Genomic DNA, 27,442 nt, shown 5'->3' with positions numbered 1-27,442 from the left:
GGGGACACACGGGACAGGCTCCAGACCTGCTCGGGGACACACGGGAGAGGCTCCGGCCCTGCTCGGGGACACACGGGACAGGCTCCGGCCCCGCTCGGGGACACACGGGAGAGGCTCCGGCCCTGCTCGGGGACACACGGCAGAGGCTCCTCCGGGCTGCACTGGGAGTGCCTCAGCTCCTCCACAGCAGAATTTTCCCTCGGGCCATGGGACACAGAGCCGGCACCCCTGCAGGAGCTGCACACACAGAGCCCAAGTGAAGTGTCCCGGGGTGCCCATTCCATGGACATCCATTCACTGTGGAAACGAGGGGTGAGAGGAGCTGCTGCGGCTGCAAACCCCTGCACACCCCTGCACACCCCTGCACACCCCTGCACACCCCTGCACACCCCTGCACACCTCTGCACACCCCTGCACACCCCTGCACACCTCTGCTGCTGCTTCAAGTCACCTCCAGAGAAGTCTTGTTTCAAACCCATTATTTAGCTGCGTTGCTCAGACTCTGAATTCACTGGTGTATTAATGCAGCTGGGTCTAAACCACCATATATTTAAGGCTGCTGAAGGGGAAGCTTTTAAAATGAGAGAAGAGAGTAAAGAACCGGCTTACCTGATTTATAGGACCATTGAGTTTCTACTCCTGATTGTATTCATGCATAAAGCCTCTAAAAAGAACCAAACTGTATCAGATAAATTTTCCGGGTTTTTTTTAACATGCCTCAATCAGTCTAGTCACAGGAAAAGAGACTCAGACATGAAAATAAGAGGCAACTGCAAAGAGGAAAAGAATAACTCTCAGAGGAGAGTCAGCAGGGCCCTTTATCAGGTTCAGGAGTTTGCCAACGGGGCTATGCAGCGTTGTGTGTATGCAGAACCTGAACACCACTGCCCTAATGCTGGCAATAGGGTTTGGGCCCCACGTTTGCCAGCTGGGATCTCAACTGACTGCCTGAAACACGGAATTCCTCCCCCGGGATGCTCCAGGGTGCAGGGGGTTTTGCTCAGGAGTGTGGGCCCTGTGCAGCACAAAAAGGGAACATTCACAAACATCCCCTCCCAACAGATACAGCCAAAAATCACTACAGGAGGTTGATTTAACCTGCTATTAGCAGGTTAATTGGAGTGTGTGCTGCATGCAGGTGCCCACAGCTCACCTCAGGACCTGCACGGGGGGTCTGGCACAGCTCTGCAGTGACTGTGGGCACAGCCTCACCTGGGGATCCCCAGGCCAGTGAGGAGCACAGCGTGCTCAGAGCCCTGTGAGATGGGGAGAGGGGCACTGAAACCCCTCTGCAGAGCCAGAGCACTGCCCGTGGGCAGGAGCCAGCCCCAGCTCTCGGGCACAGCTCTGAGCACACAGGCAGGCACAGATGAGCTGTCAGGGCTGCAGCTGGGGGCTGTTTGTCCTCACACCACATTTCTGTGCTCTGTGCCACCACAGGAACCTGCTGCTGGTCCCTCCTGCTCCCAGGGGCAGCTGGTGCAGGAATGTGGATCCACAGGGCAGCCCCGGGCAGAGCAGCTGTGCCAGGCTGCTCCCAGCAGGGAGGGTGGCTGCTCCCAAGGAGGGAGCCCGGCCACGCCAAGGCAGCCCTGCAGTGCCAGCTCTGTCCTGCTGGGCACTCCCACCCGCCTGCCTCACTGCAGACACCCCGGAGTGATGGGCAAAAGGCACCCAAAGCTGCCCCAGAGCTGCTGCCCTCACCTGAGAGCTCAGCCAGAGCCCAGACAACCCTGCGCTGTCCTCACTGCTGCACCTCGTCCTGCACTGCTGGCACTGCTGCACCTTGTCCTGCACTGGGTCACCACGCCTTGAGCAGGAGCTGAAAGGAAGCAAATGCATCTGATCCCCCTGATCTGCACAGCACTGGGCACACTGACTCCATGTACTCAGCCACCCCCTAAAGCTGCCTCAGTTTACCCAAATGTGCATCTTCCCAAGAGGAGCACACCAGAACCCCAACCCAGAGACTCACTTATCTTACAGGCTAGAAATAAAGCACGTGGATTTATCTGCAAATTGTTTCAAATGGTGCACATACATTTGCAGCACAGCGCGTTGCTGGTGCTGAGTGCTCCCCCCAGCACTGCACAATGTGAAATTCTGTGAGCAGACTGTGCCATGAGCCTCCCCGGATCCATCACAGGACACATCCCTGCACTGCTGCCAGGCTCTCTCAGGGTAAACGTTCTGACAGTGAAAGGAAAGAGGCGTTCAGGGGAGGAAAAAAAGATGAAGCCACTAAAATGCAAATTTTATTCACAGTTGGCATGTTTATAAATATATATATTACATTCTTACAATCTACAGTACATTCTAAATATAGAGGGATTCAATCTAAGTGTTTGTGGGAGGGCGGGTGTGTATTAAACTGAGCAACCTAGATTCAATGGTGGAAGACTTAACAAAAAGGGGGCAAGGACTTACTCCAGAAAATAAAGGGGAACTTGAAATATTTTTATAAATAAAACCCATTAGCTGGATTTCAGTTAGTGCTTTGGCACTTTGCCCCCGGCCATCGGAGGCTGCTGTGGGACCCAGGAGAAACGTCCTGGTGTGAGGGCTGGGGGGCAGTGGGGCTGCAGGGAAATGATGAAATCACTGAAACTCTGCTGTGTGCACTTCCTTGTGAGAGAGAACAGGGGAGCATCACCACCCTGGAGAGGCAGATGTGACCTGCTGAGTGCAGGGGGTGTGTGCAGCCCCCCCCCGTGCCCCCCAGTGCCCCCTGTGCTGGGCTAGAGGGGGACACGAGGACCTGAACACCCCCAGGGCAGGCAGGGACCACGGGCAGCTCTGGCCAGGGCAGCACAGGTGGCACCAGGGACAGGGACAGCTCAGGGGGACAGCGTGGGGAGCAGGACAGCCAGGGAGGGGAGGGAGGGGAAGGGGAAGGGGAAGGGGAAGGGGAAGGGGAAGGGGAAGGGGAAGGGGAAGGGGAAGGGGAAGGGGAAGGGGAAGGGGAAGGGGAAGGGGAAGGGGAAGGGGAAGGGGAAGGGGAAGGGGAAGGGGAAGGGGAAGGGGAAGGGCCCACAGCTTCCAAGGCTGACTGTTCTGGGAAGTGCCCTCAGGGTACCAGATGAGGAGCTCCAGGGAAAGGGCTGGGAATACAAATTCAAAAGGGGACAATCAAATAAAGTGGGCTTTTAAAAATAGCTCGTTCTCTCAAACTTTCCAAAACAGACCTTCCTTAATATGAGTGATATTCTGAGTATAGATTCTATCTTCTCCTATTTTACAAATTAAGAAATACCAAAAATTGGCTGGCAAAGTTTATTACCTTGGCATCTACTTAAAAAGAGAGTTTCAGTTTGAACTGTATCTGTGTATCCACTGTCAGTGCTTGGGAGGCAAGCATGCTGGTTTGCAAACAGCCCAGTAATGCCTTTATCCCCTCCAGACTCTTTGGAAACTCATGACTCCTCAGCTCTGGGAGCTGCTTCGTTCACACTGTTGGTTTTTGTCAGCTTTAAATTGATGTTCCTGGATGGATATTCTCTGCACGTGGCTCCAACGACACACTCTTTTCATGGATCTATTTATTCTGAGACCAATCTCTTGCTTTTAACCAAAGCTTGCAATATGGAACAGTAGAGCTGTGTGAGCTTTGTAATATCCAAACTGCACTGGAGTTTGTTATATTTATTGATTTCCTGGGAAAGCACAGAGAATGAGATGGTATTATTTTTCTAAGGTTTTTTTTCATGTTACTGTGTATCAAAAAACCACACACATCTCTCACTTCCATCTCTGAGCACAGAGAAGACTTGAATTTTAAGAGCTGTCCAGGATCTCTGCTCTCCCAGCTGCTTTTGGGTGGCTTCTTGGGGCTCCATGGAGTTATTATCCACCAGCTGATTCCTGTTAGAACGCAACATTTTGCCCCAGTACCCAAAATTAAAGGCAGAAGGTGAGTGAAAAACAAACAAAGGAACAAACCAAACCAAAAAAGTCTTTTGTGTCTCATTACGCATTTTCGTGTAATCTCTCCATGTAGTTTTTAAGTTCTTTGCACTCCCCCAGGTCCATGTCCTGGCAGACCCACTTGATGTCGTCCTCGTTACTCATCAGGATGGAGTTGACAGCTGGACACCCCTCATCAGAGGAGATGGTGGTGAAGGTGGTGAATTTAACCCGTTTCCTCTTGGAGGTAGGAGAGGCGGTTGGTTCATTTTTCTGTTCCTTCCCCTCGCTGAACGTGGACTCGGGAGACCTGAAGGACTGTCCATTGACACTTTTGGTGGCAGTTGTGCTGAGGAGGTATTTGCTCTCCTCATAGTCCACCCCTCTGTCGATGGCTGTGATGCGCTCGTCCTGCTGGGCTGAGAAATCCATGTGGTTCTCCAGGAGCTCTGTCCTGTTGCTCAGCCCCACCCAGTCGTGGGAGTGGCTCATGCCCTCCTGCTCCTCGAAGGGAACCTGCTTGTTCCTGTACCTCAAGGCAAACGTGACGCAGTTGATGAGGAACACCAGGATGGCCAGGCAGAAGACGCCCAGCAGGGCGTACATGCCGATCTCCAGGTCGCTGAGGCCGCGGGGGCTCTGCACCAGGTCGCCGTCCTCCGAGCCCCCGGCGTCCCTGGGCAGGTCCACCTGGGCGGGGAAGCTGGTGAAGTCCAGGGGCAGGTTCTGGCTGTCGTCGTCCAGGAGGCTCTCCCTGTCCTCCTTCCTGCTCAGCACAGACCTGTGCGTGGTGGTGCCCCTGCCCTGCTCGTGGCCCATGGAGGAGCTGTAGTACTGCCCGTCGCCCCTCTCCTGCCAGGAGGGTTTCTGGCGCCGGTCGCCGGCGCGGTTCTCCAGGTGGACGCCGGCGCCCCTGTGCCTGCTGTCACTGACGTTGGGGTTGGCATCGCCCTGCCCAAACTTGACTTTAATGCTGCCGCTGCCCACGGCCAGCACGCTCTTCCTCTTGGACTTCTGGCACGATTCGCTGATCACCATCTCCACCTTCACCAGCGTGCCCTGGCCCTCGGTCTCCGCGGCAATCACAGGCCACTTGAATCTGGGGTCGTGGTGGATGGACACCACCTTCTCATCCAGCGAGGTGGCCGACAGGGAGAAGTCTTTGGAGTCATAAATGTCCAGGGGCATGACAGAGCCATCACTGAACTGGATCCAGCAGCTGATGGCTGCTTCCTGTAAAATAGAAACCAAATGTACACTCAGAGTGATCATCGAGGGAAAGGTTCCCTCCTCCTCACAAGATCCACATACCATTAGTGATCAGAACAAAAATAAATAGGGAGAGCAGTGAAATTAATGCCTTGCCAAGATGTGAAGAGAAATACTAGTCTAAAATGCTCGTTGATAATAAGATTTGTTTCCACAAAGGTGCTTAAAGCAGCCGTATCCCCTGGGCTCTGCAGAATCTACTTCAGCACCAGAATAAATTGCATGTCAGGAAGCATTACCAGTGACTGAGATCATTTACTGTTGTGTATTTAAATAAAAAAAACCCCAACATTATTTCTAAACTGCTTAAAATACAAAGTCTCCTCTTATTACACAAAGCACATGTTAAAAGACAGCTAATGCAGCAAACAGGTCCACACGTGACTCCGTACCTTCACTCCTGGATTTCTGTCTCACAAATTCAATTAGCAGATTGTATAAGCAGAGGAAACCAATCAGTTGCTTCTTTAGGCAATGGCCAGGGTAATTTTTACGCTTGTTAGCAATTAAAAGCAGGACAATAATAAAGTTTAATCTCGTGTCACAGCAATGCAGATTGTGTACTCCAGTGTGCATGGAGGCTTTCACTGAATGCAGATGAATCTGACCTGGGTTCTGATTCCCTAACAGAACGTGCCTAATGCTGCAGCTTTCCTGGGATCCTTGACTTTTGGCTCCTAACTTGAAACATTTTAAAGTATTTTTCAATTTCAGAAAACATGTGCTCACCCATTTCCGAAAATCAGGTCCTCTAAGGACTCTCAATTGAAAATTGTTGTACCACCTGAAAAAAATCTTTGTATTCATACATTGACCATTGACAGACAAAGTTCAGGTTGCTCTCCTGGAATCTCATTCCTGCTCCTGGTGGTGTGGCTTGCCCTGGTTGGGATATCTGCACTGCAGAATCCCCACCAGGCAGACCTGGCTCCATCAGTGATTCCCTGCTGTCTGAAATGAGCCCTGTCTGCTCAGAGATCACCTTGCTCTGAGAGTCTGACAGACAGACAGACACACAACCAACAAATTAACCTGTGGAAACTGTGACTGTAAGAGCCCTGTTTCTTTAAATCAGCCGTTTTTCACACAGACAGTATTTGCATTCTAATACCATGTATGTACAGAGAATAAACACGAATTATTATCCTTTAAATTGTTCACAGCACAAAGTGCTTCACCTGTTCAGAGCATGGAGAGTAAGCTCCCAGTCTTTTGGGATTGTATGGTGCATAATCAACTGGCCTGATCCCGAAATCCTCAGAGCCACAAAGCTCCCCCTGCTTCAATGGCAGATTTGTTTCTGTCTCTATTTCAGGACAGAGCCCTGAGACTTTGCTGACACTGTCACAAATCCCAGCTTTGTGTTTATTAATCTTCGGATGTTTCTTGAAGGCTGCATAGAATTTATGTCATCGACTCTCATCCTCCCACTGTGTTGCTCAAACCTGCATAATCATTTAATAATTTTGCATTGCTTTGCTTATAGGGACTGTGCTCTGAAAATCAGAGCAATGCAGGGGCTCAGCTGCCTGTCACACCTCCCTCGCAGGGAGGGCACACAATTTCCTCTCTGGTTTGGTGGATCCAGGGCTGCCCTGACCTGTCCAGGGGCTGCCTGGCACCCAGCCCTGCCCCTGGCTGCTCTCAGGGCACTCTGTTCAACTCCCCATGCCATGGGTTAGCTCACTGGCCTTCCTCAACCTGCCTGGCATCCATTTCTTGACTCCTAAACACAATGGGAGCCTGGCTTTTATCACCCTATAAGGACAGCAGCTCTGCAGTGTTTCCCACCCTGCAGCCCAAGGATAAGAGCCCAGGATGAATTAAAGCACCTCAGCAGCTGCCCAGACTCCCAACGTGCATGCCATGATCATTCACCTTTAAAACTCAGAACAGGCTTTAGTGCTAAGAGCCCAGTGCATCCTTGATGAAAGGCCCAGACTGATGGATTTGGTTTGGAAAAAAAGTTTACATTTCAAGTGTGTACAGAAGCACAAGGACAAACACCAAGCAGGGACTGATGAGGACACGGCAAAGTCCAAAAGCCCTTGGTAACTGTTGATTCCCTAATAAGGGAATTAAGAGTAATAAGGGAAAAAAAGGTCTATGAAATCATGAATCAGGAAATGAGTCAGTGATGCTGATTCATATTCTAGTAATGAATCAGAGTGAAAGGGATGTTCCCTGACTTCTTAAAGTGCTCACAGGAAGGGACTAAGGGAAGAAGAGTTTGGCACAACACAAGACACTTTCTCATGTAAAGGTGCAATTAAAGGGCTGGTTTGGATACCTGTGGTGGGAGGCTGAACACGGCAGGATGTCCTGGGATCCAGTGGGTGCTGGATGGGCCAGGAAAGGCAGAAAAGGCCAGAGAAGTGTGTGAAAGTGTGTGTGTGTGCAAGGGCACTGCTGGTGCTCACTTCTGACACATCACTGCCTGTTCTCTGTGGGATCAGCTGTGTCAGGAGGGCTCTCTGGGGCTGTTAAAGCACAGGGCCCTTTTTGTGAGATCCTCGTTTTTCTGTGTAGGACCCTTGGTGGCTCTCAGGAAAGTCCCACGAACAGAAAGTTTCATTAGCACAGTATCAGTAAAGATCTGCTGGACTGCAGCAGCTGGAGATGCCAGAGCTGGGCACAGTACCTGCTTTGGGGACTGCAGCAGCTCCTGCGCCACTGCAGTGGCAAAGATGGCCCTGTTGCTGCCCGGGCTGAGCTGCAGGGACAGGGACAGCCCCGTCACCAGCTGCACCCCCAGGTCAGTTATTGTCACCTTCTCGTCCAGGACTGTCACTGTCTTCTCTGCCAGGATGGCATCTGAGAGGGGGGACAGGATCTGGAAAGACAAACTGAAATTAGCAACAGCCATTTTGTACATCCCCATGTAAAACAGCTCCACTGCATTAATGTAACACAGATAAGGGATGCTTACGGCAATGGAAGAATTTCTCACAGCCGACACTATTAAAATATGATTTTAAAGGGCTGCTCACATTTTGTAACTCTCCTGCAGTAACAGGGGCCTCACAACACCTTTTACCTGTGCAGCTGTAATCAGCTGTGCCATTCCCTCTGCAATGTGCCAACCACATCTGCCTCAGATGTGGTAACTGTAAATGTAATAACCACATCTGCCTCAGATGCACTAACTAGCTGTAAATGTAATCTTCATGTGAAATTTAAGTATTTCATTAATCCTCATGTTCTGAGGTAGCAAAAATATAATGCAGTCTGTAGATTTCTGTAAAACCCACTGAATAAATGGTATTTATTTCTATCCTGCGGAAAGGAGGGGAAATGTATTGCTACAATAACCTCTCATGGTGCTGAATGCAAAATTGACAGAGAGAATTTGTTTTGGTTAAGAAAATACACACAGAGGTCAGTGCAGTGATACATGACATCCAAGATGCTCATTAGCAAGCAAGTTGAATTTAATGATCCATACAGGGTACAGAGCACTTCCCAACAGCTTATAAGAGGTATTCTTTAACTTGCTCTCAGCTTTTTACCCTTGGATTTTTCTTTCTGCAGTTTCATGTTGGAGCAGTGCATGTTCCAGAGCCTTAGAAAGGCATTCAGAAAATCTTTGCAGATTTTGCAGAAAGCCAAAAATCTCAAATCCCATTGCTGCAGCCTTGACAACCTTGTGGACAGGTGTGCTGGTTGTTTTCTGCTTTGACAGTTCGGGAGGAGAAGCATGTTTGGAGAGGGATTTTTTCCCTGTTCTAGGGTTTGTTAAAGTGTTTTCTACTTCAATATCCCTGAAATAATCTCTCTCCCCATTTCCTTTTCCTTTTAATTATTATTTGGATTAATATTCCAGTCTCAGTTCCTTAACCAGCACTGGTGAATTTTCACTTTACCCTTTGTCAGTGCAGGCTGGGTGAAAACAGAGCTGTTCCAGCACTGCATGCCTTGTGATAACCCAAATCGTGCTCCAGCTTCCAAAGCAGCCTTAGACAAAAATAATCAGAAAAAGCCTCCCAATATACAGGTTGGATTAAATGAAATAAAACTGCAATCTACGACACTTTGGGGCACCAGATAAGGAGAGAAGCCCATCTCCTCCATGTTCTCTGGTTCTCGCTTCCATTCTGTTGCACCAGAAGCTCCTGGCTCCAGTTTTTGTTGTTCCTGCAGGATCCCCCCTCTCCCAGGGGGGTGAGCCAAGGACCAGCCCAGGGCAGGGTTTCCTACCTGGATCGTGGTCATGCCGAGCTCCAGCCCCACCAGGACCTGCCCCTCCTGCAGCTGGGCGATCCTGGGCTCCTCCACCTGCATGAAGTCCCTGACCAGGTGGGTGATGTCCAGCTGCCAGTCGGGGCCCAGCAGGAAGCTGAGCTGGCCTCCAGCCTCGGGGGACTCTGCCACGAACTGCGTGAGCACCCTGACCATGGCGTGCTGGTACTGCAGCGTGCAGCCCCTGCCTCTCTTCTCGTCGTCCTCCTCGTCCTCGCTGTCCCTGGCTGCCCTGCGGGACAACAACGGCACCTTCAGCTCTGCTGGGGCAGCTGCACCTCAGCTCTGCTGACCTCTCTGCTGTGGGACCACGCTGCTTCCTTCAGGTCCCCCCACTTCTGTCCTTTTCCCGTGTTTGTGACTCAAAAGCAGCACTCGAGATCTACAGCTGCCCTCCCAGCTTTGCCACCACACTGTCCTCCCCAAGCATCCTCCATTGTTTTCCACGTCAAGTCCTTGCTTTCGGGACCTTCACACTTCTTTTCTTTCTGGATCTTCCCATAAACATCTTTGTGTTGCCATGGAAATCTCCTCTGCACCTACACACACATCCCTCTCTGTATGGTACAATTTGAAATCACATCTCCACCAAAATGCCTTTGCTCTGATGCTAACAGAAACCTGGAATAAATGTCTTCATTTGCAGGTGGGAATGCCAAGCACCTGCTTTATCAGTTTGTACCTCTTGTTCTTACTAACACCGACAACAGTGCAGACAGTCCTGCCCTGCTGCAGCCACCCTCCGCCCCGTGGGCACTGGCAGGGTCTGAGAGCTGTGTCCTGACCTTGGGACACTGAGCAGTGCCACTGATCAGTGTCCCTGCAAGGATCTGAGTCAGGTATGTGCTAGCTGTGAGCCCTGACAGGGGCTCCATGAGCTGCCAGGACCTGTGAGCAGGCTGGGACAGGCCAGCCCTGCCAGAGCTGGCTCCTGCTGACAGGTCCTTGCTGCCCCGTGGCTGGTCCTGCCTCACTTGACCAATTAGCTCTTCCCATCTCAGTCATTAGAGCTACAAAAGGAAATTGATCTCCCATTGAGGTTCATGCAACCTGCAGCTTCCATTTCCCTTATAAGTCCAGGGCAGGAGCCTATTGAATAAATGTCTGGTGACCTTCAAATTTACAGTGGAATTGCATTAAGGCCAAATGAGCATGTTCAGATCCACTGGCCCTGACAGGTCCCTGGCAAGTGCACAGCCCAGAATGAACATCCTCTAATGAAACCTACCTCTTATTAGAGATGATGGGGACTCTCCACCCCTTGATCTGATTGAGTTCTGTGTCAGAGACCTCTATCTGCAGTGGGAGACGAGGAATCCACACTGTCATTTCTAAAGGGGCACTCAGATGCTGGTAAGTAAAATTAACTATGACATTCACTTTGCCTTTCATTTCCTTCCCGTTGACAAAGACATAGTCACATCTGTCTGAAACCTGGAAATAAGAAGGAGTAGGAGAAAAAAATTAATGAGTCTCTTCACTAATTATAAAGTTCACCACATGCTGGGTAAGGGAGTGGGAGGAAGAGAAAGGATCTAGGTTTAAACCAGCTCCAGGTTCAGAGGACAACTAGGAATAACAAGAAAGGTGCCTGGTGTGCCCTTAATAGCCTGTATAATTCAGCATTGTTTTAACAGGCTGGTTTTCCCTGCTATAAACAGCTCTGGTATAACCTAAGATAAGGGAACAGCTTTTTCTTGGTCCTTAATTCCCACTCCAACAGCAGGACAGACCTGGGGTCATGGCAGGGAGAGAAGGTTCCTCTGCTCTGCCCACAGCTCAGGCAGGCTCACCTGGGGAGGAGCAGGTAACCCCTGCAGCACGAGCTGGGAAGGGATGGAGCTCTCCAACCAACCCCAGCATGGGACAGAGATTTCAAGGCTCCTGTCACAGGCACCAGGGAATGAACGGGGTGCTCACAACCAAAACCCATCCCAGGGAAGAGCTCGCTGCTGGCCAGGGCTGTGCAGGGGGCCCAAAGAGCTTCACCCCTGCTTCCAGAGCCTGCCAGAGCTGCCAGAGCCTGCCAGAGCCTGCCAGAGCCTGCCAGAGCTGCCAGAGCCTGCCAGAGCCTGCCAGAGCCTGCCAGAGCCTGCCAGAGCCTGCCAGAGCTGCCAGAGCTGCCAGAGCCTGCCAGAGCTGCCAGAGCCTGCCAGAGCTGCCAGAGCCTGCCAGAGCCTGCCAGAGCCTGCCAGAGCCTGCCAGAGCTGCCAGAGCCTGCCAGAGCTGCCAGAGCTGCCAGAGCCTGCCAGAGCCTGCCAGAGCCTGCCAGAGCTGCCAGAGCTGCCAGAGCTGCCAGAGCTGCCAGAGCCTGCCAGAGCTGCCAGAGCTGCCAGAGCCTGCCAGAGCTGCCAGAGCCTGCCAGAGCTGCCAGAGCTGCCAGAGCCTGCCAGAGCTGCCAGAGCCTGCCAGAGCCTGCCAGAGCTGCCAGAGCCTGCCAGAGCCTGCCAGAGCCTGCCAGAGCTGCCAGAGCCTGCCAGAGCTGCCAGAGCCTGCCAGAGCTGCCAGAGCCTGCCAGAGCCTGCCAGAGCCTGCCAGAGCCTGCCAGAGCTGCCAGAGCCTGCCAGAGCTGCCAGAGCTGCCAGAGCTGCCAGAGCCTGCCAGAGCTGCCAGAGCCTGCCAGAGCTGCCAGAGCTGCCAGAGCTGCCAGAGCCTGCCAGAGCTGCCAGAGCCTGCCAGAGCCTGCCAGAGCCTGCCAGAGCTGCCAGAGCTGCCAGAGCCTGCCAGAGCCTGCCAGAGCTGCCAGAGCCTGCCAGAGCTGCCAGAGCTGCCAGAGCCTGCCAGAGCCTGCCAGAGCCTGCCAGAGCTGCCAGAGCCTGCCAGAGCCTGCCAGAGCTGCCAGAGCCTGCCAGAGCTGCCAGAGCCTGCCAGAGCTGCCAGAGCACTGCAACTGCAGCACGAGCCACTCCTGTGTCACTCTATTTATCACCTGCAGCTCTGCACATCAATATTGCAGAGAGTTAGTAAATCTCACTCAAGCACTTCAGCAGTCACTGCGAGGATCTAGGTGGGCTGACAGGACCTGCTCATTACAGTTAGGTAAAATATATGAGTAAAAGTACACGTCAAATAATTTATTAACTACCACTTTGCCGTGCTGATGATCTGAAGGAATGATCTATTAGAACCCTGAACTCTTTTCACAATCCATTACCAGCCAGGCCTTCTGTTCCATTCCATCAATGCATTTAATGTTTCTCACTCTGGAATGTGTAGTCTCATCCTTGTCTGAATTTAATGCCATTTTCTACTTTTCTGTTTAAATGCTGAGTGAATTTAAATCATATTTAAATATCACCAGCTTTTGTAGGATAATTGGCATTCCTAATATTATTATCTTTAAACAACAACAACCCTCTCACAGACAGATCCATAGCAAATGCGTTTCCATCCTGGCTTGTCTGAGCATAGGTAACACCAAAAAAAGCTGTCATGGCTCTTGCAATGTTTCCCTTCCATGTGTTTTAAGGTCAAACTCTTGAGCTGCTGTTGCTTTCAGGAGCAAGGTAAGGAGTTTGTTTACAGCAGGTTTACATTTGGGATTGTCTGATGTGAGCCTGTTTTACACCCGCTCCTCACAGCTCCTGTCGGGACCAGTCTCAGTGTGCTGCACAGCAAGAAACGCCAGGTCTGCCTGTGGGAGAGCTGAATTTGTGGCTGATATTCCTTTGGCCCCATAAACCTGTCCTGGCTTTGGGCTGAACAGAATCCAAGGACCTAACGGGAGGGAGGGAAAGGGGAATGGCAACTCCCAGAAGAGGCACCCAGAGCCTCCCTGTCAGCTCTCAGAAATAACAGTCTGGAACAGCCCTTCCCACCTCACTATCATTATTAAATTCCCATGGGATAACAGTAAAGCCCGCCCAGGAAACTGCTTTCTGCTGCAGTAATTCTGTTAGAACTCTTACCAAGTCACAGCTAAGAAGTCTTTGAAAATAAAATGAGTCTTGAGCAGTTTAGGTCCATACATTTCAAGGGTAGTCAGAGGGGAAGGTAAGCCTCTGATATTTCCGCATAAAAATGTGTATTTCGGAATCATTCTGTGACTTTTCCCCCATCCATGTTCTTATAAATGATCCTCCCCTATGAGGGGTCTCTGTATATCATACACACTTCAAACACAGCCCTGCCACCGTGGCAAGCTCATGGGATCCCTTCTGATTTAGCATGGCACACATTTTCCTTGGTCTACAGCATAAATGGGGATATTTAGAAACGTAAGTTATGATAATGAGCCCTGCCTAAATCACGGCTGTCACAAGAAGAATGGGGGAGTCTCTGCTAACCATTAAAAATGAATGAGGAGGGAAATAAATAAGCAAAAGCAGCTCATTTGAGCTATAAAAGACTTCAGAACACAAGCTGTGTACCAAGGTACAAAAGGATGAGGCCATTATTAGCTCTATAAGTCACTTCCAAATGACTCAGGGGAGGCAGAGTCACCTTTAATCACCTGTGCTTAGCCCGGGTGCGGAGTGAGCCGGCTCTGAGCCACCCCAGCCCGAACGATGGCACCGACTGTGGGGCCTGAGGTACCCTGAGCCCTGCAGGGACCGAGGCAAACGGGGAAAGATTCCCTCATGGTGAGGACACCTCCCTCCCACGGCCTTTGCAGCCACATGTTAATAATATCCCTTAGGTTTCGTTGTTCTATTGCTTTGTTACGTTTATGTCACCCTGCTCACCCCCTTCACCATACATGTACCCTTCCTAGAGTGCTCTTCCTTGGGTTAATTGGATTAATTTTGCCGCAGTGTTCCAACCCTGTAACCCCATTAGTGCCCCCAGTTTATATTTACCCCTCTCCACCATTTTCCCCATTCCTATTGAACCCTGACCCTCAAGGAGCCCCCCTTTATCTGCCATATAACCCCGCATTCTGGCCCCATTCCGGGGGTACCCATGGCAATAAACAGCGCTCACATTTCCAAACGGGACCCCTCTCCTGGCCTTTATCTCAGCCCTTTATCAGCAGAGTGCTCCCCTTTATCAGCAGAGTGCTCCCCGTTATCAGCAGTGCTCCCCTTTATCAGCAGAGTGCTCCCCGTTATCAGCAGAGTGCTCCCCTTTATCAGCAAGGTGCTCCCCTTTATCAGCAGAGTGCTCCCCGTTATCAGCAGGGTGCTCCCCCTTTATCAGCAGGGTGCTCCCCTTTATCAGCAAGGTGCTCCCCTTTATCAGCAAGGTGCTCCCCTTTATCAGCAGAGTGCTCCCCTTTATCAGTAGTGCTCCCCTTTATCAGCAGGGTGCTCCCCTTTATCAGCAGTGCTCCCCTTTATCAGCAGAGTGTTCCCCCGTTATCAGCAGGGTGCTCCCCTTTATCAGCAGGGTGCTCCCCTTTATCAGCAGTGCTCCCCTTTATCAGCAGAGTGCTCCCCGTTATCAGCAGAGTGCTCCCCTTTATCAGTAGTGCTCCCCTTTATCAGCAGGGTGCTCCCCTTTATCAGCAGGGTGCTCCCCTTTATCAGCAGTGCTCCCCGTTATCAGCAGTGATCCCCCGTTATCAGCAGGGTGCTCCCCGTTATCAGCAGTGATCCCCCGTTATCAGCAGAGTGTTCCCCGTTATCAGCAGTGACCCCCGTTATCAGCAGAGTGTTCCCTGTTATCAGCAGTGATCCCCCGTTATCAGCAGGGTGCTCCGGCCCCAGGCACAGGTGGCTCTCGGGGACACAGCAGCACGATACAATACAATAAACACTAAACACTACAATCAATAACCGTGAGGAGGCACAGCGCGGGCTGGCTCAGCCCTGAGCAGACCTGTCCCAGCCCGGGCTCCCCGAGGGGTGAGGAATCCCCGAGGGCAGCAGCAGGTCTGGAACACCGCTGGACACTGCTGGAATTCGGGACAACCACCCGAGGGCTGCTCTGCAGGGACACTTACAGCGCCTCTGAGCTGCAGATTCTGCTTTTGTTCCCCGGGAAGAAACAGTCTGGAAATACCCTTTCAAAGGTGACAGATGACAGAACAAGGGGGAATGGTTTCAAACTGAATGAGGGTAGATTTAGATTAGATATTAGGAAGAAATCCTTCCCTGTGAGGGTGGGCAGCCCTGGCACAGGGTGCCCAGAGCAGCTGTAGCTGTCCCTGCATCCCTGGCAGTGCCCAAGGCCGGGCTGGGAGCAGCCGGGGACAGTGGGAGGTGTCCCTGCCAGGGCAGGGTGGGACCTTGGTGATGTCCCTCCCAACCCAAACCTTTCCTGTGAAGCCATCAGCCGCGTCCTCAGCACTTCACAGCTCATCGCCCTTCCCCGTCTCCGCCGTGCCAGAAGGATCTCGCCTTTCTCCAGGAGGTGTCAAGTGACACATCCGGACCGCAGGCTGGGACAGACCCGGCCGTGCTCTGAATGTGCCACGTCCACACCTTCAAACGTCAACACCGCTGTGAGAGCCCCTCCTAGAGCAGCCCGACACCGGAGAATGCTGCACCCACAGCTGCATCTGCTGCTCCTGGCACAGACAAACACCTCCCTTAGGCTGCGAGGGTCCTGTTTGCTGCCAGCCTTTCACAGGGACTGATGCAAGCCCACTAGCAGGGCTATAAATAGATATTAGCACAGACCTGTGCACATGAAAAATGGGTTTGCTACACTAATCCACCTGAAGCATCTCGTAGAGTATATTGATTAAGAGAACTCTGATACCAATTAATTTCTAAGAAATATTTTGGTTTGTTCTGCAGCTTTGTGGCACACATCAATACAGTATCCTCGGCCAAATCTACCCGAGTGAAACACTCAACAGGACGTTTTAAAAGGACTTACAATCCTGGGCAAACATCCAAGCGTAGCTGCAAGTTTAACAGCTCCTCTGTGATCTGACACAAGGTCCGCTGTGTGCTGGTGTTACCGACTGAAAAACCCCCTCATTAACAGTCTCTCCCCAGGAATCACCTTTGCTGTTTAAAATCTAGACCTGGTGGATAAAACTCCAGTGGGTTTTTCCTTTCCGTGTTTCTTTTGCCCCTGTTTGCACTGCTCAGAACAGTTTCTCTCTGTGCACTGGATTTGCACAGATTTTATACATTTTCTGGGGTTGCAGCGAGAGAAGAGCAGCCTCTGCCCAGCCCTGTGTGAACACATTTTTCAGTCTCTGCACACTCTGCACGCTCTGTACACTCTGCCCTCGGCTGTGATTTATTTCTGCCTTTTCAGAGCCTGTCCTGGCTGAGCTTGGAGCAGGCAGGGCCACCCGATGTGTCCCTGGTGCTGTGTCCCCCTGCCATGGCCCAGCAGCCCGGGGGATGAACGCTGCATTTCAGCAGGGCTTTCCAGACACCTACAGCTGCTTTCATTTTTGGGTCACGAAATTCAGTTTCATTTCAATTTCAAATGATTAAAATTATGTAAAAATACCACAACATCAAGGAAAAAGTTATTTAAAATGAAAAAATCAAAACATTTCATTTTGGAGACGTCAAAACAAGTTGTTTCCTTGACACAACAAGAACCTGGTAGCATCCTTTTCTTCTTTTTTTCTTCTGTCAGAGATGAAATTCCAAGGAAATTAGCATCATTTCACAAAGCTGCTTTACAGGACTACAAATTCTGACTGAATAAACTCTGCCAAATTTTCCCCAATAGGCCTTAATCAGCTGGGGCCACAAATCAAAACAAAATCATCTCAGTGAAACTCTGCTCAGTTAAAATCCAATCCCATGGACCCCGTGGTACCCTTGGCACAGTGAACAGTGCTATTCCCACTGCAGGGAGGGAGGTAAAGGCACAGAACAACCTTTCCACAAGCCCGGGATCAGTTCCAGCTCCCTCACACACGTGCCAGATGGCTGTGTGCAATTCTCAGGATACTCAAGTGTTAAACTCCCACTGAACTCCAGGGGAGTTTGGTGTTAAACCTCTCTAAGAACCCGGCTTTAATCTCCCTTTGATGCATTTGTGAAATCAGGATCCTATCCCCTTGTTTTACAGGGATTTTGCAAAGCCTAATCTGTAAGAAACAAGGAGGAGCTCAGGTGCTGCAGTTACACAACTGCATCTTTCTGATTAAAATTTCTGTGCATCTTTGGGGCAGCCCTTCAGCCCCTCACCTGCAGCAGCTGCTCCCGAGGGCAGGGGCAGCTCTGGGGTGCAGATCTGGGGATGCTCCTCTGCACATCCCCAGGGACTGCAGCTCCCCACACCCCCTGTGCTTGTGCCCAGTGAAATGGATTTCTTCTCTGTTAGAAAAAAAAAAAAGAAAGATGCTCCTGTTTTTATAACTTTATGGAAAATTGCTTCAAACCAAATAAAATACAAAAACTCCTTTGCATCAACTGATGAAAAAAGAAATTACCACCCTTATTGTAGTTTTACGCATGACTGCTATTAAACTTTGGTCCAACAAAGTAACAGCTGTTGGTTTTCTTTGTGAAGGAAAAGAAATAGAGAAACTGGCTTAAAATGCTTTTTGTTTAAGGCTGTAAGAGAAATTCTTCCCGACCATTCTGGACTTCTAAATTAGTCAGAAAAAAGCACTGGGCTGATATCTCCTCTGCCTCCTTGGATTCACTCATCTTTCATCTCCATCACTGCACTGCAGACTGGAAGCACTGCTATTGTTTTGACAACATTCTCATTTTTCCAGCTTCCAAGACATCTCTAGACAGGGATTGTCAGTTCTAATTACGCAGCTCGTGCTGCAGCAACAGGTGGTTACCAAGGGCTCAGGAACAACATTTCACCTTTCACAGAGGGCTGGCAAAGCCTGGCTCCCACTCGAGGGCAGGCAGAGGGGGCAGAGGCAGGCACACAGCAGGAAGAGCTGCTGGTGGTGGCCCCTCTGCCAAGCCCCCCTAACACCTGCACGGGGCACCTGGGCTGGCTGCGGGCACAGGGATCTGTGGGGATCTGGGAGAGATCTGGGGAGATTCACAGCACACAGAGCCAGTGAGCCCAAAAGCTGTGAGTCAGGAGCTGTGGAGCTGTGCCCAGGAGTTCAGCTGCCCTCTCCTCCAGCTGTGCCCAGGAGTTCAGCTGCCCTCTCCTCCAGCTGTGCCCAGGAGTTCAGCTGCCCTCTCCTCCAGCTGTGCCCAGGAGTTCAGCTGCCCTCTCCTCCAGCTGTGCCCAGGAGTTCAGCTGCCCTCTCCTCCAGCTGTGCCCAGGAGTTCAGCTGCCCTCTACTCCAGCTGTGCCCACACTCAGCTGCCCTCTCCTCCAGCTGTGCCCACACTCAGCTGCCCTCTCCTCCAGCTGTGCCCAGGAGTTCAGCTGCCCTCTCCTCCAGCTGTGCCCACACTCAGCTGCCCTCTCCCTCCACAGCACAGCACTGGGCAGACCCAGCAGCCCCGCTCTGTGTGCCACAGGCCCGGGCAGGACACACAGCCCGGGCAGGACACACAGCCAGACAGGACACACAGCCCAGGCAGGACACACAGCCCGGGCAGGACACACAGCCCGGGCAGGACACACAGCCAGACAGGACACACAGCCCGGGCAGGACACACAGCCCGGGCAGGACACACAGCCAGACAGGACACACAGCCCGGGCAGGACACACAGCCCAGGCAGGACACACAGCCCGGGCAGGACACACAGCCCGGGCAGGACACACAGCCAGACAGGACACACAGCCCGGGCAGGACACACAGCCCAGACAGAACACACAGCTCAGGCAGGACACACAGCCCAGGCAGGACACACAGCCCGGGCAGGACACACAGCCAGACAGGACACACAGCCCGGGCAGGACACACAGCCCGGACAGGACACACAGCCCAGGCAGGACACACAGCCCGGGCAGGACACACAGCCCAGGCAGGACACACAGCTCAGGCAGGGCGCTGCTCCAGCCCAGCACCAGCGAACTGGCTGCACGCTCCAGCTCCAGCAGCCAGGCTTTAGGAGAGCCAGATTCCATCCATCAGGGGTGACATCCTGTGGACTCTTGTCAGCTTTGATCCTGCCCCAAACAGTCACAGCCCTGTGTTTTTAACTTCTGTCCAAACAGTGATGGGTCAGACAGAGATTTTTAATTAGGGACACCACTGAGGACTGATGTGACCCAAGGCAGGCACGAGACCAGACCTCCACAGACTGAAAGGAGATGAGAGCTGCACAGGAGAAGTGACTGAAAGGCACCTGCAGTGAGAAGAGAATGCCAGGATGAAAGGAGAGGAGTTTGAACTCCTCAGTGCACTCAGACTTCAGTGTCCCACAAGCCCAGATCTGCGGGCACCAACTGGAGCTGAGCCATTTCTCAGCTGGCACTGAACAGAACAATGCCCAAATGCTTCTGAAACCACTCGTGGAACTCAGACACCACCCCAGCAAGGGCACTGCCTTTCAGTTGCTTCAGCACAGCCAAAAGGAGATGAAATATGCTCAGCAATGGCACACTTTAGAGCTACACCGACAAAGAGATTCCCATCTTGGTGACAGGAGGACTTCAAAGAGTTGTAAGGATCCAGTCCTCTTCCTGCCACAGAGTTTGCCCAGGAAAAGTCGAGTTCTACTCCTCTGGCAAGTGTTCAGATATCCAACATCACAACTTGGGAAAAAAAAGGAAAAACCTGCTGCAATATCCATGTACTCATGCATGCACGGCAGGCTCTGCAAAGCTGGCCAACGCTTTGAAGTGACAGGGGAAAATAATGCAACAGCAAATCATGACAAATGTCTGAAAGAGTCCTATGCCTTTTTAAGCCAAGAATCACTTGCAGAGAAGCACATATAAACAGTGCTGTGCTCCAAGAGCAGAGCAGCAGCCACAACACACAGGAGCCAGATGAAAGCTGCCACAGCCAACACGGACAGGCTGGAGAGCCAGAGAATGTTTCCCAAAGCTCACCTGCTGGAGGGGACTCAGAGCTGGCACTGCAATGGGACAGAGAACCCTTCCCCAGCGGAGCTGTGGGTGGGGACACGGAGCAGGGATTGCTGTGCTCTCCTGACCCCAATGCCACCTCCCTCCCTCATGGGGTTCCTATGAGAGCAGGGAGGGGAGGGATTGGAGCAGGGAGGGATTTCTGTGCTCCCCCTGACCCCAACGCCACCTCCCTCCCTCCTGGGGTTTCTATGAGAGCAGAGTGGGGATGTGGAGCAGGGAGGGGATTTCTGTGCTCTCCTGACCCCAACGCCACCTCCCTCCCTCATGGGGTTCCTATGAGAGCAGGGAGGGGAGAGATTGGAGCAGGGAGGGGATTTCTGTGCTCTCCTGACCCCAACACCACCTCCCTCCCTCATGGGGCTCCCATGAGAGCAGGGCAGGGCTGTGGGCACAGTGTGACACAGGGCTCAGTGCCACCACAGCCTGGCTGCCCTGGGACATGGCTCTGCTGCCAGCTGCCTGCAGGGGAGCTCTGATCTTCATTCCAGCCCACTCCCACCCTCTGCACACCCCTCTGCACTTTACCTTTCACTTCACAGCCCTAAACAAGCCCCTGGTGAGGGCCCGAGCTGAGCCCAGGCTCCTCCAGCATCCCTCTGGGGACAGGAATCCTCCAAACCCACTTGCTCCCTGCTGTGAACAGAGGTCATTATTTTGACAAATTAGTTAAATCTCTCTCAGTCAGCAACGAGGACCCTGAATTATTCAACATGCATCTGTCTTTTTCCCTTACAAAAATGGCCTGTGAAGCAATAAGTGTATTTCACTTGAACCACTTCTGAGAGATGTAAGACAGTTTGGGTTCACTCCAATGCCCCTTGAAGTCAATGTGAGCCTTTCATTTAATTTTCATTTAATTAATTTCATTAAATTTGCAGACGATGCCAAGCTGGGAGGGGTTAGAAGTTCTCTGGAGAACAAGCTTAGAATTCAAAATGATCTTTGTAGTGTAGAAAACTATCTGGAATAAACAGATGAGATTGAAGAAAGGTAAGGGCAGAGTGTAAAGCTGGGTGGAAACAGTGAAGTGCAGGATGGGGAAGACTGGCCTGGTGACATCAGTGGAGAGAAGGATTTGGACTCAGAGGATGTGACCAGAAACTCTCCAGCTCTAGAGACCACTGAGGGCTGGAAGATGATCATTAACAGCTGCAGGAACACTTCAGATCTGCTTCGACAAGTGACTTTCAAGAATGGTTTCCATAGCTGGAAACGTTCATCTCAATTGGAAAATTCCAGTGGTTTTCATGCCTCAGAGTGAGATGTGGGACTCACAGCTCCTCCTCTCTGTAGTCCCTGCAGGTCCTCTACAAGAAATGCAGGTTTGCTGGGTAAGAAAGGACACAAGTGTTTCATCTTTGTTCCTCAGATTCAATATTGATCACAAAAGCAAAAGCAGGTCCTGTTGTCCTGGGAGATCCGTTTTGCACAGAGCAGAGGCAGAGGAACAGAGCCCTGTGAAATGCTCCCCTCGCAGGGAGGACACTGCAGGCTGTGCTCTGCACCCCTCCTGAGCCCCTCAGTGCACTCAAGTTCACCAATTTCTGTGGCTGGCATGCAGTTAAATAAGTTTGCAGTGCACAAAATAAGTATTACCTCAAACTTGTTTCCTTACTAGACGTGAGAAAACGCTGAAGATACTATTCTCATATTCTCACCTGTATTTATAGCATGGGTTGTGAAGCATTCTGAGTGCAAGACAAACCTCTGCCTGAAAATTGATGACATTTCATTAAATCGAGAAGATTCAAGGAAAAAAAACTTATTAAAATGATGGAAGAAAAGACATCCTGTTTTCCTCAGACAGCTGAACAAAAGCCTGGTTCAGGACCAGTGAAATCACTATGGACCAATACTGTTTAATTCCTGTGCCTCTTTCTTCACACAGTCAAGTAAAATAACAACAACAGTGGTGCTGCTGATGAGCATTTTCTATTTGAACTATTCCCATATCTAACAGCATTTCAGCATTCTGCAAAACCCCTCCTGCCAACGCTTTGGAAAGCACATCACGGTGAGGGCTCAGTGCTCATGACACTAATGTGTGTCTCTGTGTGCATTTTTTCCTACAAATACCTATTCATACAGTACAGATATCATCCTCCTCACTGTGGGAAGGAAGGAATTAACTGTTTACAAAGCTTTCCCATGGCCACAGAGTGCTGGGGGGGAATGTTATCTGGGGTGAGAAATGAAGTCTCATTACTGTGACATCAGAGCATGATTAACCAAACAAGGAAAATAGATACATTTAGCATAAATAGGAAAGCCAGGCCAGAAACATCTCCTCTCACATAGTCTAGAAAAAAACTATTAAACCAGCCCACACTTGTGGGATGGGTAGAAGTCCAGGGGACTGAGGACTGAAGAGATGCAGTTTCTATTTCATCTCTGCCATTTGACTTCATAAAAGGTGTTTTTTGGGCTCTGTTTATTCACTAATCTTTTATTCACAGCTGTTAGTGTCACAGGACGGGCTCTGGCGGGCACTGCAGCTCCTGGGCACTGAGGCCCAGTGCTGCAGGGAGGGGAATTTCTGTGCTCAAAGGGACAGTGCCAGGCTGGCAAGAGCAAAGCCCTGCCCAGCTCTCACTGTGCACAACAGCCCAGACACAGCACTGGGGCTCTGGGGCTTGGCTCTGGCAGCCCCAGAGCAGAGAGAGCTCTCAGAAGAGCCCCAGGTCAGAGCAGAGTAGAAAAGCATCAGCTTTTCTCCCCAGAACCAAGTAAGAAAGCCCAGCTGTGCCCCAGCCCCCCCAGCAGCCGTGGGGGCACAGCAGGGCAGCCGGGGAGAGCAGAGGGTCCTGCTGCCAACCCCACCCCACAGCTCCTCCAAGCTCCCTTCTCCTCCCACACAACTGACAAGGGGAACACACTCAATAAAGTATTCCAGGAGCTGGTTTCAGCGAGGATAGGGAGTCGAAGGTGGAGGATAATTTGAAAGCATTTTGTAAGATTTTAGCTGCTTGTTCCCTATTGACTCTGATGGGAGCCGTGCTGCTTTGATCTTCCAAATGCTTTCACACTCCTTCCCTCCTGACAAGCACTCGTAGCACGGATCTATTTACTGGGAAATTGAGGTGAGGCCTCAAGCTTGATGTCTGAACTATCTTCAAACAACCCAGAGGCAGGAATAGCCAGACTACAAAGGAGGCTCCATGTGAACACAAACTCCCCTGTAGTATCGGCTCATCCTGCACGGGCTGTGTTTAGGAATTGCTGCTGTTAATAACAAAGGCTCGTGGCTGATCAAGCCCCCTCAGGTGGATGAGGGCTGTCTGCCTCAGGAAAAGGCTCTGGGCTCGCTCAGATTATTCAGATTTGTTTTCAGAGGTAGAGGGGATCCTCACCATGCAAAATCATGTTATAAGAAGAGAAAAGCTGATTACAGGCAGAGTTCCTCCCTGGACTCTTCTCTGCTGTCTCACCCAACCTCTGTGTATGGGTGTGCATAATCCAGTGGACTGAGATACAGCAGGTCCTTAATCCTTTTCTTGCAGTTTGTTTGAAAAGCAGGGCTCCATATAATGGAGGGAGAAGGGAAATGAAGATGTGATATTTGCAAGAGAACTGCGACTGCTGCAAACCTCGGTGTGGAGCTATTCATACCTTCAGGACTGCTGGAATGAAGCTGCAATTCCAATTTGTTGGCTCCCGAACTAAAAGAGAGGCACTGTGTCACCCTCAGATACAGAGAGAAGGTTCCAGCACAGTTTTATCTGGATCTCTGAGCCTCCTGTGCTCAGATGTGTGCGGGCAGGGCAGGTTCCTGCTCCCCTGCAGTTTGGGGGGGATGGCTGGGAGTCCTGGGAGGCTTTCCCAAGCTGAAGCAGCCTCTGCACATCAGCAGGAACTCGCATGGAGACACCACTCCCAGGGGCTCTGAGGCTGCTCCTCCTCCTGCTGTGGACAAAACCCATCCACAGCACGGCCTGGACAGCTCAGCTCACCACCAGGGCTTTCGTCCAAACCCCACTGCCGGCTGCCGGGGAACGTCCCTGTTGAGGCTCCTTGGATTTCAGCAATTCCTCATTCCCGTAACTCCTTGTAAAACTCCTGGCTGAATTTATGAGAAAAGGTAATTTTCTTAATACAGCAACCGTGGCCTGCAGCAGCAAGCTCCCTTGCAATACACTATTCCTCACACAATTTTAAAGTTCACCTACCTTTAGCAAATCTGGCTGTTTCAGCTCAAAGTAGTGCAGCCTTAGGCATTCTTTATCAGATGAGCAGATGATCTCGTTAACACCTCGAGTTTCCCAGTTTCATATCATTCACTAAATCAATCTCCCTTTCATGGTTTGTATTTATACCAATGCCCAATTCTATTACAACTCTCTCTTGTGCTTTCTCAATTTCCTCTATTATTCTTTTTTAGGTCTATAATATCATTTCAGGGGCTTACTCGGAGGCTGTCACTTCGTATTTACGAACTGAAACTTGAATGTGCATTATTACTTTATTTTTATGAAAATCCATGATAACTAACGCAGTGATTCAATTTCTACCAAGAGGCTTTATTGTTTGGTTTCCTATCTGGCCTCTACCCTTCATTCCTCTAAACAAACTTTTACATCTCTATTTACATATTGGGATCATTAAATTTCTTTTCATCTCCCTGTCTGAACGGCTGCAGAAGCTGTAATGGATTTAGGCAGGAGTTTAATTAGGAACTGCTCTTTTCTGGATTTCAGGCTACATTTCACGTGAAAGGGCAAAATGTGCCTGTGACAAATGAAAGAGTTGCTGCAAGCCCGCCGAGCCCCAGGCTGGGTCAGAGTGAGGGGAGCAGACAGGCAGGAGGGGCAGATCCTGGGGCTGGGTCCATCCCAGGGGAGGCTGGCACTCATTTTATCCTGTGTGACAAAACCCCCTCAGCAGGGGGACACCTTTTCTGTCACCATTCCACGCAGACACAGTCAGGCTGTTTTCAGTGAGGTTCTTCCTTGTTTCCTTTCTTCAGGGAGCAGGGAATATCTCAGAGCTCTGTCTCACAGACGCCGTGGTCAGCCCTGTCCCTGCCCTGTCCTTGCCCTCCTGTCCTGCCCAGAGGGCACAGGGCTGCCCCGTGGCCGTGGCACTGACCCGGTGCCTTTGGCTTTGGTTTGCTCCCAGCGTGGCTCCCCTGCCACCACAGCCAGCCCCAGCCAGCCCGAGCCCTGCTCAGACACAAACCGTGAGGAACACACTCCTCTTCTCTCCAGCTCATAAATGCAGGGCAATCCCATTAACTGCACTGGGTTAAATTTGGATTTCCAGCAGCAGAAATGACATCCAGTCATTAACACAAGTTGTCTGTGTGGGTGCATGTGAGACCGGCTTTTTCTTTTAGTGACAGCCAAGTGCAATTAATGTAATGCTCACAGACAATGCATAAAATACACTTTAGTACCATCCATTGTGCCTTTAGAAGCCTCCTCATCGGGGCGAACGATACTTCCCTTCATTACTGAAGTTCCTCTTCTCCCTCTCTGGCCTTTAGTGGAATGAAATGGAGCATGTAATGGAACGTCACATCCATGGATTCCACTCTGCCATCAGCTCCAGGTCTGCACAAAATCTCCAACACTACAACAGCCTTTCACATGCTCACAAATGCTCAAAGAAACTGCTGAGGGCACTCAAATCCCCAAGACTAAAGAAGATGCCCTAAATTTACTCAAACAAAACCCCTTTACAGCTGCAAAATAATTACCTGCTTGCAAATAATCACATTATTTTTAATAGTTATTATACGGAACAGATGATTTAAGTCGGGAGAAAATGTCAGCTTTGTATAATACCCACCTGCTCCAAATACACAGTTACACTGTTAGTTAAAATTGAAGAGCCATTAAAGCCACTTTTCGTAGGTGCTTAGGTTTCTAATTTGCAATTAAATTAATTGGATTTGAATGCCTAAATTGATTCAGAAATCAGGCTTATCATCCAATAACCAGTTAAACTGGAAGATGCTGCAAACCACAGGGAAGTTGTTCAGGATTTCTGTGGGCAGCTGATGGGGGAAACCAATGGAGTGGTGTCCTACAAATAAATACAGGACCCACAGAAAGGCAGGAGAGCAGAGCCTGCCACACGTGTGGAGCAGAGAGTGCTACAGATAATTATTTCTGGGAATAAACTGCACTCAGGGGTTCTGGTATTCTGGCATCTCCAGCACTTTTCAGATGTGTTTGACTGCTTGACCTTCTATTCTCTTGAAATCCTTAAGTTCTGCATAACTTTTTATATGTAACTGCTAAGAGAGAAAAGTACACGGGTATTCAAAAGTCACCATCCTAAAAGGAATGCCAAATGGTCCAGACAGGGAATGAAAGAGAGGAAATCTTCAGTCAACTGACCTGCACAGACTCTGTTATATAAGAAATCTGAAAATATTTCTAAATCCTTCCTTGTTCAGCCGCTGATGTTTTATCAGGACAGAATTTTGAATGGGTTGTGATTAAGTGAAATTTAACAGGAGGGATTTCTGGAGAGTCTGTGCTCTGTCCTAGTTAGGTTATGTATGTTATTAACAACCCTAATGATGCTTACACATTACATTTTACGTCTCAAAGGATTCTTCAGGGATTTAGCATTAATGCTCTTCATCTGCCAAGGTAATTCTGCACCATTCTACACCTTTTGTGTGTGTTTCTGCTGAGACAGGTCAAATAAACCCCGTGCCAGGGCCCACAGTGGCACAGCTGAGGGCACATGGCAGAGCCCACGGGGGCACAGTGCAGTGCAGCACCTCAGAAACCATCCCAGGGCATATCCAATTGTCATCCAGGCCTGTCAGGGAGGAATGAAAACCAAGTGGCACACGCTGTGTGCAGGCTGAGCCCTTACTGGAACCTGCAATGCCTAAAATCCATGCCAGGTTTAGCCATTAGGGCAGGATTCCTTCCCTCATTGGAACAAAGGACAGCATCAAAAACTCAGGTTCATCGTGGCCTTTGGACCCCAGCCCTCCCAGCTGGTGCAGCCTCCCCTTCTCTGCACAGACACATGTCCAGAATGTCCCCTTGCTCTCCCCAGTGCCTCTGGGAGCTGCAGGGAGCTGCAGGCACTCCACAGCTGATGCTCAGCATTCCCCAGCTCTGCCCAGCAGTTTCTCTGTGAGCTCCACACAAGCCTCCCCCTCAGCACACACTGCCACAGTCCCTGCATTTGGGCACGTTTAAATCAGCTGGAAATATCTTGTCACGTGCATTTCTGTCTTAG

General features: G+C 50.8%; 1 protein-coding gene across 1 annotated transcript in view; it reads right to left on the bottom strand.

Moving 5' to 3' along the window:
* Positions 1–3,010: 3,010 nt before the first annotated feature.
* TMEM132D (transmembrane protein 132D) overlaps positions 3,011–27,442 on the bottom strand; it is a 184,383-nt gene continuing 159,951 nt past the window's right edge. The window contains exons 6-9 of the mRNA XM_063416100.1: positions 10,640–10,845; positions 9,370–9,643; positions 7,814–8,005; positions 3,011–5,136 (exon numbers count right to left, since the gene is read on the bottom strand). Coding sequence (XP_063272170.1) covers positions 3,967–5,136; positions 7,814–8,005; positions 9,370–9,643; positions 10,640–10,845 — 1,842 coding nt within the window. The 3' untranslated portion in view covers positions 3,011–3,966. The remainder of the gene's footprint in view (positions 5,137–7,813; positions 8,006–9,369; positions 9,644–10,639; positions 10,846–27,442) is intronic.

The sequence above is a fragment of the Prinia subflava genome, chromosome 19, assembly GCF_021018805.1.
Source record: "Prinia subflava isolate CZ2003 ecotype Zambia chromosome 19, Cam_Psub_1.2, whole genome shotgun sequence".
NCBI classification, from domain to species: domain Eukaryota; kingdom Metazoa; phylum Chordata; class Aves; order Passeriformes; family Cisticolidae; genus Prinia; species Prinia subflava.
The sequence above is the reverse complement of the archived record's forward strand: the minus strand, read 5'-3'. Positions and strand labels throughout refer to the sequence as shown.